This window comes from Pipistrellus hanaki (assembly GCF_964339955.1).
Source record: "Pipistrellus hanaki genome assembly, chromosome: X".
NCBI lineage: Eukaryota > Metazoa > Chordata > Mammalia > Chiroptera > Vespertilionidae > Pipistrellus > Pipistrellus hanaki.
The window spans coordinates 31185223-31203220 of NC_140524.1; the positions used below are offsets into that span (position 1 = coordinate 31185223).

Below are 17998 nucleotides of genomic sequence, written 5' to 3' on the forward strand. Positions count from 1 at the left end.
TACACATACCAACAAAAAAGACAGTTACACTGAGCACTTACCTGCAGTATACATGTGCAGGGCGCCCTCCATGACAGCACAGACAGTAGATAGAAGCTACTGGTTTGAAAATTCCAGTAGAGTCCTGTGTATTATTTAATTGAAACAGTTTCAGAATAGCAACATTTCCTTGAAGGATTCAGACTCATGTTGAGGCTAGTTTGATGTGGCAAAACTTTAAGAGCTCAAGATATTTTCCCAAGAGAGATGAAAGACAGAGACTCTCTGGGAGAGGTGACAGAGATTTGCCACAATGGTAATGATGAATAGCACAGAAAGCAGGATTGTGGTACTACCCAAGCCAGGCCCCCCACCATGTACACTTCAGTACTTCAGCAAGGATCTAACCTAGGAAAAGATGAATTATACAAGCTGCCTTGGATATGAGAAGCATAATCTGAACAGAATATATAAATGGAGTATTATATTTTAGTGGCTGTGTGAATTGGGAAAAATAAAGCAGATCCACAATTCTGAAGAAAATTGAGTTCAGAAGCTGGGAGTTCACAAAATGGCAGTTGAGCTAACAAGTGGTACAATACACCATACTTGCCAAGAATATGTATGAAGGTTCTCTAAGGGTCAGCTGAGGCTGGAGTAGCCTGGGGAAGCAAGTGGACTCAAGCTTTCTGTTTGAAATGGAGAGTTTGCCTGAGAAGAATTTTCCCCAGGTTTCTACATGCAGTGCCAATCAAGATTACTGAAAATGTAAAAAGAATAGTTTAATACTGTCCCAAAATTTAGATAAATTACACTGACACAGAATGACTGATGTTGGTCAAAGATTGTGGTAAGTACTAGTAATCAAGAAATAAAAGGAGCTAAGAGTTATTCTTGTGAAAAATGGATGACATGGAGTGTGTAAATAATGGGAGCGAATGCAGCAAGATACAGAGAATCTTAAAACATTTAAAATCTAGTACATTACAAAAAGAATTCAATGCTGATAAATGTAAAATAATAAGTTTTTATGGGGCTTTATCATATTCTGTGAGTTGGTGTGGATCATAATATATGAGGAATAAAAAAGTAGGGGAGTTAAAAGATAAGTCTGCACATTATTTATGACTGATGAAGAGAGAAATGAATGAGAAGAAGAACAGATAGACAATGTCTTGAATAATGATGACTTTGATGAGTTGTTATCACACAAATCTGTGTGCTTCATAAAATATGATGAATACTAAAGAGCAGAAGAGTCTAAAGACAAGTCTACTCAGAATGAGATACTGAATGAAGGGAGAGAGGATACAAGAGAAATGCTCAGACTAATGATGACTTTTATGAGACTTTCACTCACCAGCCTGGTCCTTCATAAATATAAACTGTATAGAAAATAAAAGAGCAGCAAAGAAAAGAGGTCTGTGTCTGTCATAACATATGAGCAAATAATGCCTACTAGGCTTGACAAAATAAAAAACAAAAATAATCTAGCCTAATACAGCTGTGGGAAGACACAATGTCTAGATTAATGTGAACAAATAAAATGAGCAAGGGTAGAATTGTCTTCCCAATAGGGAATCAATGATGACCTAGGTATGCATTATTGTTGCAAAGGCCATCTTGTTAACTGGTAGAGCCTTGGCAAGTTCACAATTACATCCCACCACACCCCCCAAAAAGCCATCAGCACTTAGGGCTCTGGAAGCAATGTTTAACTGATTTTCAACTGGTTTGGCCTCATTTACATACAGTCTCTTCTCAGCCCCTCTTGCTCCAATTCCTATATACTTTGCAGAGGATTTTCTCAGCTTATTTATACTTCATTTATACCCAACTTGTCAAATTTTGCTTTGTAAAGACCAAAATGCTACTGTCTGTAACTAGAATCCTCCTTTTATTTTCATTTCTTGTTACATAGAACTTAGAAATGGGACCAGATCTCTCAGGATTAGTTCAAAATCCAGAATTCAATGACTTTCAACTGTCCTCTCTATTAGAACAAATGGTATTTCAAAATCTTCCCAAAAGACACTGAGAGAATCAAACAAGGCAAAGCAAGTGTCAATATGCCATTACCATGCCATTCAGAACCATGACATAAAGAATTCATTAAATGGACAGCTCATTGGACAGAAAGCCACTGATCTACATCAGAACTAGGAATTTTGGTCTATGAGCTCAATATACAAAAACACTAATAGCAACAAATATACTAGCTTATCTTGTGTAATACTTAATGGTGTGTAGTTTGTGTTGTGGGAAGGCCTTAGGTAATCAGGATAAATCCTATCAGTATAACATATCCAATTCCTCTGATTGCAATGGGCTTTACTAGTGAAGTTTATTAGCTATAGCATATAAAACAAGCTTTGGCTGGTTTTTCAGATTTTTTTTCTCTTATGCAAATGATCTTTTTGGCCATGAGTCTTTAGAAATATGGCCTTGAATTGCTGATTCTTTTTAAATAATGTCTAATTCCAGGATAAAATTATGGTTACTTTCAAAAGCTATATTTGCCCAAACAATATGTGCCCTTTTTTATTGATCTTGGCAGGAGAGAGAGAGAGAGAGAGAGAGAGAGAGAGAGAGAGAGAGAGAGAGAGAGAGAGAGAGAGAGAGAGAGATAAAGAGAAATCAGCTCCTCCTACAAGTTCCCCAACAGTGGTGGAACCCACAAAACAACCCGGGGGATATGCCCTGACCTGGAATTGAACCACCACCCCCGGGTCTATGGGAGAAGGCTCCAGTCCACTGAACCACACTGGTCAGGGCAACATGGCTCATTTTAAACCAAGATTTAGCTTCCCTGGATACCCTGTATCCATCCCACTTGGTGAAAAATCTGACATTGATAACAGGAAAAACCATTGAGCTTGCCCTGACTTCCTTAACCTTACCAGCTCCAGCTAGAAAAATGTACATACTAGTGCTCAGCTGCCAAGACTAGGATTGAACTCCAGTGAAAAACTCCCTGCCATCCCCTGCTACCCCCAAAAAAAACATCAGAGCAGTAAAAAATATTTGTTGGGATTTGCCCCTTGGCCCTCCTAACTACCAAGATACTGAAATTTGTTACAACTTGTTGGCCAAGCTAGAGCTGAAAGTATACTTATTTTAGTGGATTGTGACCCTTGGTGACATTCCTAGTATAAGAATTAGTTTAATAGAATCCTATTCTTGGGTAAGGATGAAACTCATTTGTTTAAAGGAAAAACCACCTGAAATATTTTATGTCAATTAGGCAAGAGCAATAGGGTACTATAATCAGAGACCATATCTCTTTTGCAGACTTTAACTCTTAAAATTCACCCAACTAAGTCTGCTTTTATTATAGAAAATTGTTATTCCAGTAAAGCAATTGGCAATATGTACCAAGAGCCTTAAAAATGTTCACACCTGTGTATGTAAATGAATAGAAAAATATACATAACAAAGTGACACTGCTGATTACTTCTGGGGAGAAGAGCAGGAACTACGATGGAGGAAGTCAACAGGGATTTCAGTCATATCTACAATGTATTATATGTTAAATAATATAATTAATTTTAATAACAGAAAAATATCCTCCCACAGCTAAGACTGCCTCTCAAGGAAATAATAAGAAATTCAATGCAGAAAAAAAAATCAAGAAACAACAAAATGTCCTAAAATAGGGAATGGCTTAAACAAGTGAAGGAATATTAATTTAACGCTATTTTTATATTATATAATAACAAAAAGCTACTGGTATATTAAGTAATTTCTTATTACATTAACCAGTGTGAATAATATACTGTTAACTTAAAAATATCTGTATACAGAACTAGACCAAGTATAATCCCAATTTTGGTGGGTAAAAATGCTACAAACACTCTCCCCAACATGTTGTTAGTAGTTACTACTGATTGGTGAAATTTTTTTTCTTTGTTATAACTGACTGTGTTTTCCAAAATTCTTCAACTTGGCTTCTAGGCTCTCGTTTCAAGGTGCTTTTATATTTGTCTTTGATTTTGCATTACAGGCGTGCTTGTGTGATTCGAGGCCAAGTGGTGGCTGTAGATGGAACCCCTCTAGTAGGGGTGAATGTTAGTTTCTTACACCACAGTGATTATGGGTTTACCATCAGCCGGCAAGATGGAAGGTAGGTCAATATCGCTTTTGATCAGTGGGGGGGGGGGGCAAATATGGACTTCTAAACATGAGTGAATGAAATCATGCCTCAGGGGTATAATGCTTGTAAGCCCATTTTTCATCTGGCTATATCTTGAAAAGTCATTGGTGATATTTATCTCCTCTATTCCCCACCTAAATCAAACAAAATTTCTCTTCTAACCCTGTACTCATACTCTAAGACTTAGAGTCTAAGTCTTCTTGAAACCCTGACCATTGGAAAGTTTTCTAGCCTTCACCTAATTCTATTTATAAAGTTAGCTTCAATATTCAGTGAGGCGATGCAGGTAGTAAAGAGAAAGCCATGGATGGTTTGGACTGTTCTTCCATGACAGCCTCAAAATATTTTAGAAATGAACGTGTCCAAAATGTTTCTCCCAAAAGTATCGAATTCAATGACACTAAGACTTTCTTAAAAATGTGTCCTTCCTAGACTGCCTATTTTACTAGTGACTGAAACTGGTTGACAACCATGGTCAGCCTAACCAATTACCTTTGATGTCTATTTAACCGTAGTGATTTAACCTTAAGCTCCAATCATAAAGCTGCTCTCTAAGGACTTCTCAAGATTCTCTGAGACATGGGAAGCATGACCACTAGGGAAAATCTTTTCCTCCTGGAAATGGATTTTCTCACAAAAACATTTTTGTTGCTACTGTTTATACAGACATTTATTTAGAATATTTGCATCAATATACCCATGTGTCCAAAGGTATCTATTTATGATGCTCAGGAACATAGTAATAATGGCTTTGAGGTGCCCTAGTCTCCAGGTGGCAACTCTTAAAATGTCATACTCATAACAAGCCACTTCAGTACTCACATAAAGAGGCCAGTTGGCTTGGAGCTTTATTAGAGTGTGAGAAACTATCTCATTTCAAGAACCTACAATCAATTCCAAACCACTCTGTAATTGTTAATTGTTCAACTTGGGCTAGCTGAATTTAGTTTTCAACTGCTTGTCAAGAGAATGCTTATAAAAATTAAAGAAGATAATAAGGAAGAGTTTTAACTTATATAAGAAAACAACTAAGGATTTTTATATAAATTATAATATTATTAACTAGCCATCTACTCATTATAACAAGTTCAGCAGAGCTACTCTGGATTCAAGTAGTATGAGAAAAAAAATATATATACATACATACATATATATCTATACTAATAAAAAGGTAATATGCTAATTAGACTAGACGTCTTCCCCACCACCATCCAGATGTCCTTCCGGACAAAACCACGGTTGTAGGGGCCGAAGCAGAGGCGTTTAGGGGTGACCAGGCCATCAGGGAAGGGCAGTTAGAGGGATCAGGCCAGCGGGGGAGAGCAGTTAGGGGGATCAGACAGGCATGCAGAATGGTTAGGGCAGGCAGGCAGGTGAGCAGTTAGGAGCCAGAGGTCCTGGATTGTAAGAGGGCTGTCCAACTGCTAGTTTAGGTCCAATCCCTAAGGGGTCCCAGATTGGAGAGGGTGCAAGTTGGGCTGAGGGCCCCCCCCCTCCCAATGCATGAATTTCATGCACCGGGCCTCTAGTATATGAATAAAGAGGTGATATGCTAATTGACCCTCATGCTGTCTCAAATATGGCAGAGCCCACAGCCAATAAGGAGGAAATATGCTAATTGACTGACATGCCCTCAAAGATGGTGGTGCCCACGGCTACAAGATGATGGTGCCCAGTCCCCTCAGCCCCACCGGGGAGGCAGGCAGGTCTGGCCACTCTGCATGCGCCTGCCTCAAGTTCCTCAGTCCCCTCAGCCCCTCAGCTACCCAGAGCCAGCCCAAGGTTCAGGCAAGCCTTGGATGAAGGCTGCCCAGCCAATGCCTGAGATGCAGGCAAGCCTCCAATGTCAGCTGCCCAGCCACCCAGGGCTGACCTGAGGTACAGGGCCAGCCAAGGCTTGCACTGCTGACAGTGGCAGCAGCAGAGGTGTGATAGCCTTCCCCTGATCATCGAGTCACCTCCAACCCCTGAGAACTCCTGGATTGTGAGAGGGGGCGTGCTGGGCTGAGGACCCCCCCCTCCAGTGCAGGAATTTTCATACACCGGGCCTCTAGTATATATATAAAATAAAAGCTTAAGCAATTGTTAATGCAGAATGACCAGAATGGACTAGAATGACCAGTCACTATGATGTGCACTGACCACCAGGGGGCATACACTCAATGCAAGAGCTGCCCCCTGGTGATTAGTGTGCTCCTATGGGAGGAGCACCACTCAGCCAGGAGCCAGGCTCATGTCTGGTGAGCACAGTAGTGGTGGTGGGAGCCTCTCCCTCCTTTGTGGCAGCACTAAAAACATTGAGCCAAGTGATAAGGAGCAGAGAGCAGGCAAGCAGTAAGGAGCAAGGAGTCCCAGACTGCAAGAGGGTGCAGGTTGGGCTGAGGGGACCTCCCCCTCCCCCCAGTGCACGAATTTCATGCACTGGGCCTCTAGTCTATACTAATAAAAGGGTAATATGCTAATTAGACCAGAAAGACCTGATGTCTTTCAGACGTGCTTCCAGACGTCCTTCTGGACAAAGCCACAGTGGCAAAGCCAAGGCAGAGGTGGTTGTGGGTGATCAGGCTAGCAGCGGAGCGCAGTTAGGGGTGATCAGGCCAGCAGGGGAGCAGTTAGGGCATCAGGTAGGTAGGCAGACAGGCAAGCAGAGGTAGTTAGAGGTGATCAGGCAGGTAAGCAGAGGGGTTTGGAGCGATCAAGCAGGAAGACAGAGTGGTTAGGGGCAATCAGGCCGGCAGGCAAGCAAGTGGTTAGGAGCCAGTGGTCCTGGATTGTGAGATTGAGCCTAAGCTGGCAGTCAGACATCCCCGAGGGTTCCCAGAAAAGGAGAGTGTAGGCCGGGCTTAGGGACCCCAGGCCTCTAGTATATATATAAAAAGCTAATATGCTAAGTGTCCAACCATCCTACCAGTCACTATGATGCACACTGACCACCAGGGGGAAGACAGTGCAGGAGCTGCCAAGCTGCAGTGACTTGGCAGCAGCAGTTCTCAGGTGACCCACCCCGAAACCAGAGAAAAGGGAGCCCAATTCCTTGAGGGGCTTCACAATTCCACCTTTGGCTGTGGGTTATGTTATTGCTGGGGAACTGGTGGTCCCAAATCTGGTTTACTGCACACTTGCATTTGCTTTCCACACCCTGTATGACAACAACTTTCCAAAGTTCCCTTTGGGGGATGTCGAAGAACCAGTTTTAGCCCAATTCCCACAGGTCAGGCTGAGGGACCCCACTTGCTGGAGAGTCCCTCCTCACTCCGCAGGGAAGGATCACGGGAGGTTGGCTCCAGGGCATGTCCGGCCCTTCTCACCCAGTCCTACCTCACTGGCCACCTTCTAATTAATTTCCTTTCAATGTGCATGAATCTATGCACCAGGTCACTAGTATACACACACACATACACACACACACACACACACACACACACACACACATATTGCTTATGTCTGTATATGTGAGCAATATAAACTGAATTTCCTTTCGAATATTCCATAATCGGCTCATTAGTAACTCAAATGGATCCTTCTCCCTGTTAGATTGAATGATGGAATTTCACTAGTTCACTCACCAGTAGCTGGTACTCAAAACTGACCTCTCCCTCACCAGCATGTTCCACCATGTTCCAGAAAATGAGAAACAGATCATTGCTTTAAAAAGACTATGCCCTCCGGGACATTTGACTTCTCATGAAGAACTGATGGGCCTTCAGGTGTTTTTTTTAGCTTGTGTACAAAGTTTTCAGTGAATTGTTTGATATTCACAAGAGAACATAAAAGAAACTTGTCTAAAAAGCCTAACAATTTGTTTCCAGTTTATAGAAAAATATTAAAGAGGGACATTTTTTGTGTTTTCAGTTTTAAATAAAATGCCAAGACCCTTTTCCCTGAGCTCACTGTAAGTTTATGTAGATGACAGCTACTAGCCAAAGTCCCCTCAGGCAATAACTCTTCCCTCAGGCTCCACAAAGGGTGTCAGCATTCAAAATATGTTCCCCAAATGCCAACCAGACTGTCCCATTGTCATCTCTTGGACATAAAGTGACAGTATGATGAGAGTTTCCATTTATATGTCTCTGCTTATTGCTACCTCAGATGGAGTAAGTACATTTAAGAAGCAGCATATCATAAGGAAACTAGACCTGAGGGCAAAAGGATTATAGAAAGGCTGAGATTAGCATTTAGATACCTATTAGGTCAGAGTGTGACATGCAAGATAAGATAAGATCAGATATGCAAGAGCCTCTGTCTCCAATTCTCAATTTCACTGGTTGGCTACTATGCCTGTAGTTCCCAACAAAGAGATCACTTCTCTTGGTTAAGCTATTGACTCTCTCAGAATCCCCACTAAATGCAAATATGTTATGTGGGATATGGAAATAGTCACCCCATTATCAGCCATTTATACAAATTGACAACTTTCCCTAGAGAACCAGAAAAAGTCTAGATCATGAGACCAAAGTGTGTATAAAAAGGAGAGGGAAGGATAGGAGTGGATACACAGCCCTCTAAAAGTAAGAATAGATAATGCAGATTGGGAGGCATCAAAGTATCAGAAAAGGAAAAAAGGCAATTCTGAAAGAAAAACAAATATGTATGAGTATCTACTCTATACCAGGCATTTTCAAGAATGTCATTGTTTCATCCTCACAACAAATTTATGAGTTAGGAATCATTATTATCATTCTCCCCATTTGCAGATGAGAAGACTTATTCAAATTAACACAGCTAATAAGGTAGAGCCCAAAAGTTGAACCCAAATAATCTGACTTTTATCTTCTATGATTTACCACCTTCAACTTAGAGAGCAGGTGCTCAGTTAAGTGTTGAAGAAAACTATAAATATTTTAGCTAGCAACAAGCCAAATAGATGATTCTTGAGAAGCATTAAAGGTCTCAAAAACTTTGGAGGACTTCATAAGATGAAAGGAAGGTTCCCTCTGATTCTCTTATATATGTTTGACTCTTGTCTTTTTTTTTTTTTTTTTTTTTAAGATTTCTTACTTTTTAGATAGAGAGAAAGGGAGAGGGAGAGGGAGAAAGAGAGAAGTATTGATCAGCTAGCCCACAACCCAGGCATGTGCTCTGTCTGGTAAACTGGTAGCCTTTCAGTGCATGGACCAACTAAATCCAAATGACTGAGCTACACTGGCTAGGGCTTAATTCTTGTCTTTATGCCATTTACTCATTTGTAGTAGTAGCTGAGTGATAGATCATGTTAGCCCATTTTACTAATGAGGACACTGACACTCATGGATGTTAAATAACTAGCCCAAGACACAAAGTGAACATGGTAGAGCTGGGATTTGAACCCAGGTGCAGATGAAGCCAAAATCACATTCTTCCTGAAAAACAAGAAGCCTGCCCTGTCTGCTAATATTTCTAGAAGTAGGGAATAATTCCCAGGTACATATGTTCTTGCTCGGATAGTTTATTTTGTATTTTTGTTGTTGCTGCTTGTGTTTGTTTTCAAATAAATAAGCACTTCAGTTTAAAAGAGTTAAGAACTAAGATTTGGGTGAAACAAATAAACTTGGCCAAGGGCATAGAGTTAAATCAATGTAGAATGCGAACTAAAGGAAAAAGGTCTGTTGATAAGTAATGTTGGCTTTTCCCCACTATCCTTGCCTTAAACTGCTCCTGTATTATCATAAATTCAGCCTCTCTGTCTTAAACCATAAGCATAAGAGGTTTGGGTTTTCTTTTTTTAGTTAAAACCTAGATTATTTTCTATAGCTAATGCAGTTCTTCAAATCGTCTTTTTGGAAACTGCCTTAATATTACAGCTACTTGACTGAAAAAGCAACAACAAACTATACAGTATTAGCCATTCTTTGTTACTGTCCATTTTTCTTTATCTGGAAGATTTCTGCAATAAGACATGGTTAGTAATGCTATGATATCTATAATAAATGTCATAGGAAGGGAGTGGTGAGCTCTCCATAATTAAGTCTGATTATCAGGGCATTTTATCATTGAAAAGGTGTTTTACAGATCTTTTTCGATACAGAGAATTATTACATCTCTCTCATGTGGCTTCAAGTTGCTTTGAATAATAAGAAGCATCATATTGCCCTTTATCCATTTTTAAGATATAATGATAAAAAATTATTATTATCTTACTTTTACATAGTATTTAATGCTTTTTGAATGCCTTCAAGCACATTATCATTATACTTTAAAGAGGAGTAAGGGAGAACCGCATAGTACAGAATAAACTGAAACTTGAATCTGTTATGCTCCAATGCAAGAGTCATGTCAGGGATGTGCTTGCAGGAGAGGCAGTCTTGCTTTATCAGAGGTATGAAGGGAGTTGTCAGTGAAGATAGACAGGATCCATTATGGACTGTCTTACAAAAGACCACGAGGCTTTCTAAAGTGAACCAGGAATCCTAAATACACAGTTAAAGTAGAATCAGGAACCAATGGGGATAGTCATATTTTCAGAGTACAGGCATGGTATTGTTCAAGCAAATTTCACTGAACAATTTTCTTCTGCTGGCTTCTTTCTCCAAATGCCATCTCAAAGACACCATCAGGTTTCTGACACTATGTTTGTAATCCTGAACAAGATATTTAACCTTTGTCTCCTACTTTTTTTGATTTTTTTGAGAATGAATAATACGTTAGATGCTGCTGAATATGAAATGGTCATCTTTCGATTATCTCTGGCACAAAGGGTAGCAGTGATATCACATTTGACTTTGAAGAAATGGATGCAGCCGAGACCGGTTTAGCTCAATGGATAGAGCGTCGGCTTGGGGACTGAAGGGACCCGGGTTCGATTCCGGTCAAGGGCATGTACCTTGGTTGCGGGCATATCCCCAGTAGGGGGTGTGCAAGAGGCAACTGATCTATGACTCTCTCTCATCGATGTTTCTAACTCTCTATCTCTCTCCCTTCCTCTCTGTACAAAATCAATAAAATATATTTTAAAAAAAAAGAAATGGATGCAGTAGTTTTGTTTAAGATAGTATTAAATTGGCTTAAAAATTCAGGGTGAATATCAACTGGTGATAGGAAATTTTTTCTCAGAAATCTACTGGACAGTGAAAAGTAGTCATCCATGACATGAATACTGAGCTAGAGGGAACTTATAACAGAGAATATGAATGGATATATTGAGTCCCAAAAGAAGGAAAGTACAGTAAAATTACCTATTTTTTAACTTTATTTTAGTTGTTCGTTTGCTTAAAACTGTCTTATAATTTTCCATCACAGCTTTGACCTCGTAGCCATTGGTGGTATCTCTGTCACCTTAATCTTTGATCGCTCACCTTTCCTGTCTGAGAAGAGGACACTCTGGTTGCCTTGGAATCAGTTTATTGTGGTGGACAAAGTAACCATGCGGAGAGTTGTATCAGACCCACCATCCTGCGATATCTCCAACTTTGTTAGCCCAAACCCTATTGTGCTTCCTTCACCGCTCACATCATTTGGAGGGTCCTGTCCAGAGAGGGGAACTATTGTTCCTGAGCTGCAGGTGAGTCCATTGGCCTTTGAAAGTATAAAATCATACCATCTTAGGGTGCTCAAAAATGCATAATGGCTAGAGTCTTTTTCCTGTACTCCTGCTAGTACTATAATGTGCTGCCTTTCATTTGTCAAAAGAAGCCTTCAAATATAATCTTCTTGGCACACATTTGCTAAGTGCTTGCCAGGGCTATAGGGTGCTCTCTGTGGCCATGGTACAAAGCAAGATGAACTAGTTGTCATGAGAATTAAACCCTAAACCTTGACCTAATGAACACTGTGCTCCAAGTAACAAAGCTAGAGGGCTCAATCATGATAACAGTATAATCAATAAGATGGGACCATTTGTGATTCTGAAATGAAAGCTCTTTTAAAACTCTAGTTTTCATTCATTGTCAAGTTTACATCCATTGTTGTTGTTCTTAGAAGTCTTGACAATTCCTCTTATTTAACTGTGGTTCATGAGGGTAGTTTTCAAGGCTATGGGCTTTAATGTTTAAAGCTTTTTTGAGTGTTCAAGCTTTATAATCAGAGGAACCTTGATATTTTAGGATTTCTGAAAAAAATTTCTTCATTGAGCACTTAATATTTTAACTTCAATGTTAAGTCATTCAAACATCCATACTACAATTCTCTCACTACATTATAGAAACATTTTAAAGATAGTTAATATGGAAACCACCAAAATGAACTCAAGTCATACAGATCCATAATTCAAAAAGTATACTCAAGAAGAAATAAATGGACATTCCAGGGTTTAATTGGTTTTTCTTCCATCACAACATCCCCACCAACTATTAGCAGTGCCTGTAGGATACCTCTTAAGAAAGACTCACAAAAAATAGTGTTGTATGGGATAAGGAGTCCAAAGAATTGTCACTCCTGTTAGTTCCATTGTTTTATCTTAGAAAGGAAATAAAAACAGGACAGTATTAGTAAGTACATTTGACTGATATGCCAATCCCTTCCAGATGTCATAAGGAAGTATAGATCTCTTTCAGCAACAAAAGTTTTCAAACTGATTTAGGATTGCATGTTTTCTTAGGGAAATGAAATACTAAGGTACTAAGTAGCATGCTATTCTCTTCTGTTGTGCTTCTGCCACCATCTAAGAAGACAGAGCCAATGGTATCAAATAGCTAATGTAGAGCAAGTAAAACTGGGCATTGAGTAGACAAAAGAAATTTGTGCCCTCAAAGAAAGGATTGGCACCCAGCTGTGTGGCTCAGTGATTGAGCATCAACCTATGAACCAGGTCAGAGTTCGATTCCTAGTCAGGGCACATGCCCAGGTTTCAGACCGATCCCCAATGTGGGAAATGCAGGAGGCAGCCGATCAATGATTCTCTCTCAACATTAATGTTTCTATCTCTTTCTCCCTCTCCCTTCCTCTCTGAAATAAATAAAAATATTTTTTTTAAAAAGTAATGGCCAGAAATGTTGGACAATGTGAGATATGTGTTCAACTATGTGTACTAGTTTGGGAAAAGGAAAGAGGGATAGGGTTCTGAACTAAACATGAATGAGGTCACAGAAATATCCACATTGTGCATGTCACCTTAAATGTGTTAAATAGGATAGGCTGCATTTTGAAAGTTGAAAGTCACAAAATGCAAACTTTAGTTTTAGTGACCACTATTGGTTGTTTAACTCCATCTGTGCTAATAAACAAGTAAGTCACAGCAATTCATTAAAGAAGCCAAGCAGTATTTTCACTCTGGGACCAACATTTAATAGAAAAATTTCAGAGGAGCTATTGGGAGTTATTTGCTTTTCAGTCATAGATGCCAACTTGGAAAAACTACTTCCCAGCTATTGGTATAGCCAGACACAGAGAAATATGTAAGCAAAATTTGATTAAAAATTTGGCCTTGGGGTCATTCCAAAGCTCCAAAGAAGACGAGTTTGATGGCATCAGTAAAGATTAATTCTAGGGAATCCATAATCTCTGTCATAAAATATCACTTGCTGGGCCTGCTTCTGGAGACCTTCCTCTTAAAGAGTGTACCCTGAATAAAGATCACAGCAATAGTTTTGTGATATATGACTTAACACACTGAACAAGATTTTGTGTATGGGTATATATAAGAAAAAGACCACTTAATGGCACCCATGTCACTGAATTGCTTGACATTCAGCAGTGTGATCTACTACTACTAAGCAGTGTTTAAAAAACTGTTGAAAAACTGAAATTGTACTTTTCACAGTCATTCCTGGCAGGCGGGGGGAAAGAGAATAGTTCTCTGGTTGGATGGCTTGTCTCTATGTCAAATCCTATGGACATACAGCCTCACAAAGATTCTAGAACACATGGCTTTATACCCACTGATCCCTTTAACCTCTCTCCTTTTATCTGTTTCTAAACCAAGAAAGCATGCAGTATTCTGGTCTTCCTGTGAGTGCTGATCAGAACCAATTTGGCTTTCTTCTTTCAGGTTGTACAGGAGGAGATCCCCATTCCTTCCAGCTTTGTGAGGCTGAGTTATCTGAGCAGCCGCACCCCTGGCTATAAAACGCTGCTACGAATCCTTCTGACACATTCAACCATTCCCATGGGGATGGTTAAAGTACACCTCACAGTAGCTGTGGAGGGACGACTCACCCACAAGTGGTTTCCTGCTGCAGTTAATCTGGTCTACACATTTGCTTGGAACAAGACCGACATCTATGGACAGAAGGTTTGGGGCCTGGCAGAAGCCTTGGGTATGTTAAAATAATTCTATGTAAATAGTAGTATGACAATCTCAAAATGGAATGTACTGGTTGTATATTAATTTGCATTTGGAATAATTACATGCGTTCTTTTATCTAAAGCAGGGGTGGGGAACCTTATTTCTGCCAAGGACCATTTGTATATTTACATTACTTGGAAGGCTATACAAAATTATCGACTTAAAAATCAGCCTGCTATATTTGGTCAAACATTGAATTAATTCACCCCTCATGCCTTGGCAGGACCAGACCAAATGATTTTGTGGGCCTTATACAGCTCATGGCCTGCTGTCCCCCACACCTGATCTAAAGGATCTAGGTGTTTTTTTCATTTAAACTTTCTTCATGCCTGGTTAGAGTTCCCTTTTCATACATTCTTGCTTCAAACAGTTTTAGTTCCCTTTTCATGATGGCTACACACCAGTGGAATCACATATTCTCTGGCTTGTAACTGTCTCCAGAGCTGAGCATTGCCTTCTAACTGTGACCTTTGGTGTGGCGTTCTTTAGACCATGTTTTTAGATTTGACATTTAGACTGTCATTTCCACTTAGAAACTGCAAAATTTTAACTTATAGGCATCTCCACTTATTACCTTTTATGTCTAAGATGGTTAGAATCCATTAAATTGTTACTTTGGTAGGTTAAATAAAAAATCATTCTGCCTTCCCAGTCCTTTTGATTTTCTGTTATCTCAAGACTTTAAAACCTAGAATCTTACAGCTACTAGAAACCTTAAAAGGTCCTTTGGGCCGATGGTTTTCAAATATTTAGTTCTCACAGACAAATGACATTTTTTAAAAATTAGACTGAGAAAAATTTGCCAACTTTTTATTTTGGCAAATAAGGCTATTTTAAAAAGGAAAAAAAAAACCACTACTATCTACTATCACCTCCCATCACCATAATTTTATAGAAGAGGATACTTTAACACAAACAAAAAGTCTGTCTTAAGAAATGACAGTAAACAATCTGATACTGATGCTGAGAGAGAGACAGAGACAGAGAAACAGAGACACTAACAGAGAGACCAATGTCTTTATTTCCCTCCCTCACTCTGTAGATGACAGTGAAAACCTCCTAAGGGACCTGACAGGTCCATGGAACCACAGCTGGGAGCCATTGTGCCTTCAGGCAATATCTCGTGGAATCCACCCCTGGATAGATGAGGAGGCTATTTTTAAAGTTCTCCAGAATAGATGTTTTCATATCCTCCCTTGGAAGTGTCTATCATGGTACAGCTCCTATATAACTGACCTACATTTTTTCGACTATATTGTGTCAATTTCTGCTCTTTCTTTCCAGAAGAAAATAGAGAGAAAAAACAAAAAGACTGGTCTCTTGTTTGCCCAAGAGACCCTCATATATTGAAGTAATTAACTCATCTCTGTTGGACTGTATTAGCATGAAAGGAACATACTGTGTTCATATTTTCTCAATTGGTGGGGAATTACTGTAAAGACCCAAAGGAAAGTAAGAAAGAAGAAGGAAAAGCACAAGCTGACTCATGGACAGGCCTCACCAAACTGCAGCCTTGATCAGGGTACATCACAATTTTAGAAGGCCAGCATCTATTCTGTCAACTTAGCGACAGCTCTAGTTATCCCATCTACAGTGAGAGTCCACTGTTTCCCACAGTGGTGACTCAGGCATACTTATGATTAAGCTAATCACTTCCGCCATACTACCTGCCCTCCTTTTCTCTCAGATCTTTGAACCCCATGGTCCAATGACTTGCTCTGAAGCTTACATTCAGGTTCCTCTTAGAGAGAATATCTGATTGTGGCCGGCAGTTACCATATAGTAGCAAGCACCTCCGTAAGGCACAGCTCTACCTTTATGCCAAGGTTGCTGGCCAGCCTATGGAGTCCTACTAAATCCCTGTTCCACTGAATGTAGTGGTTAAAAGAACAACTCTAGAGCCAGACTCCTTCCCTGGGTTTAAATCATCCCTTATCTACTTACTCGCTAGTCAACATTGGGTAAATTACTTAATCTCCAAATGCCACAGTTTCTCCATCTATAAAATAGGAAGCATAAAAAAGAATATTACTTCTAGATTATTATGATATGAGGATTAAATGAGTTGAGTAATATAAAGCACTCAATTAATGTTAGTCACTGTATAGTTTTTTTCACTTTGGCTCTGGCCAGCATGTTGGGATCCAAGGTGAAAAACAGGGAGCCTATAAGGGTGTTTGTTACCTCAGCTTCTCAAAGAAGGGAGCTGTGAGTATAGTAGGTAGGCACTGTGTTAGTTATTCTCCATTTACCCTCCCTGCCAAGCATACACGCACACACACAATCTCTTCTCTGCCCTTTTCTGTCCTCTGAGAAGTTGGATTCTATGAACTGCATGGCCTCTTGGACTTCTTTGCTCACTGGCTTCCTTTTTTATTTAGTCAATGAGTGGCTCCATCCAGAGACTGCAGGGTGGAAGTAAGAGGTGGGGGTATCTCTCTCAATTATCCCTCCTTTCCTCCCTCCTTCCTTCCCCCCCTCCCTCTTTCTGTTTTACTGTGGTTCTGGCAGTAACTATATCAGAAGATGGCAGCTCCTCCAAATCCTCATGCTGTCTTTGGTCCTCTGTGTCATCATTCCCTCCCTCTTTTCCCTCAAAAGGCTTCCCAGTGTTGTCAGTCCCTAAGTGAGTCACCATCTCTTGTGGAATCCCTTAGCTCTGCTCATGCCTCTGTAAATAGTCCCTTCATTCAGCTCTCTGCAATGAACACTTGTGAGCAAAATGTCTGATTCCTGCTTGGGCCCTGATTGATGCACACTCAAAGACTAATAGACTCCTCTCCAGGATATTCTCCTAAAGACTTTGCTTCCCTGGAATAATCCATCAGTCCTTTAACTTTTCTCCATAGGGTTTTGTTTTCCAATTCCTTGCCCCCGCCCCCTTCCAAGCCAAGAATGTTTGCTGGGTTGTTGGGATTTTTATGTTGTTTTCTTAAGTTATGACACTTATCAGTTTTACCCTGTGCAGTTATGAAGAGCTGCCAGGACAATAGCCAGCAGTTATTTTTGCTAGGGTCCATGTAAATGCAGTTCAATCTTACTTTTTTTAAATAACAGCTATATTGAGATATAATTTGTGGTATACAAAGTTCATCCATTTAAAGTGTACAATTCAGTGGTTTTTAGTATTTTCACAAGGTTGTACAACCCTCACCAATATCTAATTCCAGAATATTTTTATCATCATCCCACAAAGTAACCCATACACACCACCAATCTCCTTATGCCTCTGGATTTACCTATTTTTTTAATATCTTTATTGTTGAAAGTATTTTATATGTCCCCTTTTTTCTCTCATCCACCCACTCCAGCCTACCTCCACCACCTGCCCCAGGCCCTCACCACCCCACTGTCTGTGTCCATGGGTTATACATATATGCCTACAAGATTTTTGGTTGATTATCTCCCTCCCATCCACCCTCTCCCACCTTTCCTCCAATATTCTGCACTCTGTTCCATGCTTCCATGTCTCTGGATCCACTTCATTCATCAGTTTATTTTGTTAATTAGACTCCATATTTGAGTGAGATCATGCGATATTTGTCTTTCTCTGACTGACTTAATTCACTTAACATGATACTCTCCAGGTCCCTCCATGCTATCTCAAAGAGTAAGAGATTATTCTTTTTTTCTTTTCTTTTTTCTTTGTTGGTTCATAAGTTTGCCTA

General features: G+C 39.9%; 1 protein-coding gene across 5 annotated transcripts in view; it reads left to right on the forward strand.

Moving 5' to 3' along the window:
* The window catches only part of TENM1 (teneurin transmembrane protein 1), a 915501-nt gene that overhangs the window by 757202 nt on the left and 140301 nt on the right, over positions 1–17998 (forward strand). For all 5 annotated transcript variants that reach the window (XM_084870761.1, XM_084870765.1, XM_084870762.1 and 2 more), the window contains 3 exons: positions 3983–4102; positions 11348–11609; positions 14034–14301. In XM_084870761.1, coding sequence (XP_084726887.1) covers positions 3983–4102; positions 11348–11609; positions 14034–14301 — 650 coding nt within the window. The remainder of the gene's footprint in view (positions 1–3982; positions 4103–11347; positions 11610–14033; positions 14302–17998) is intronic.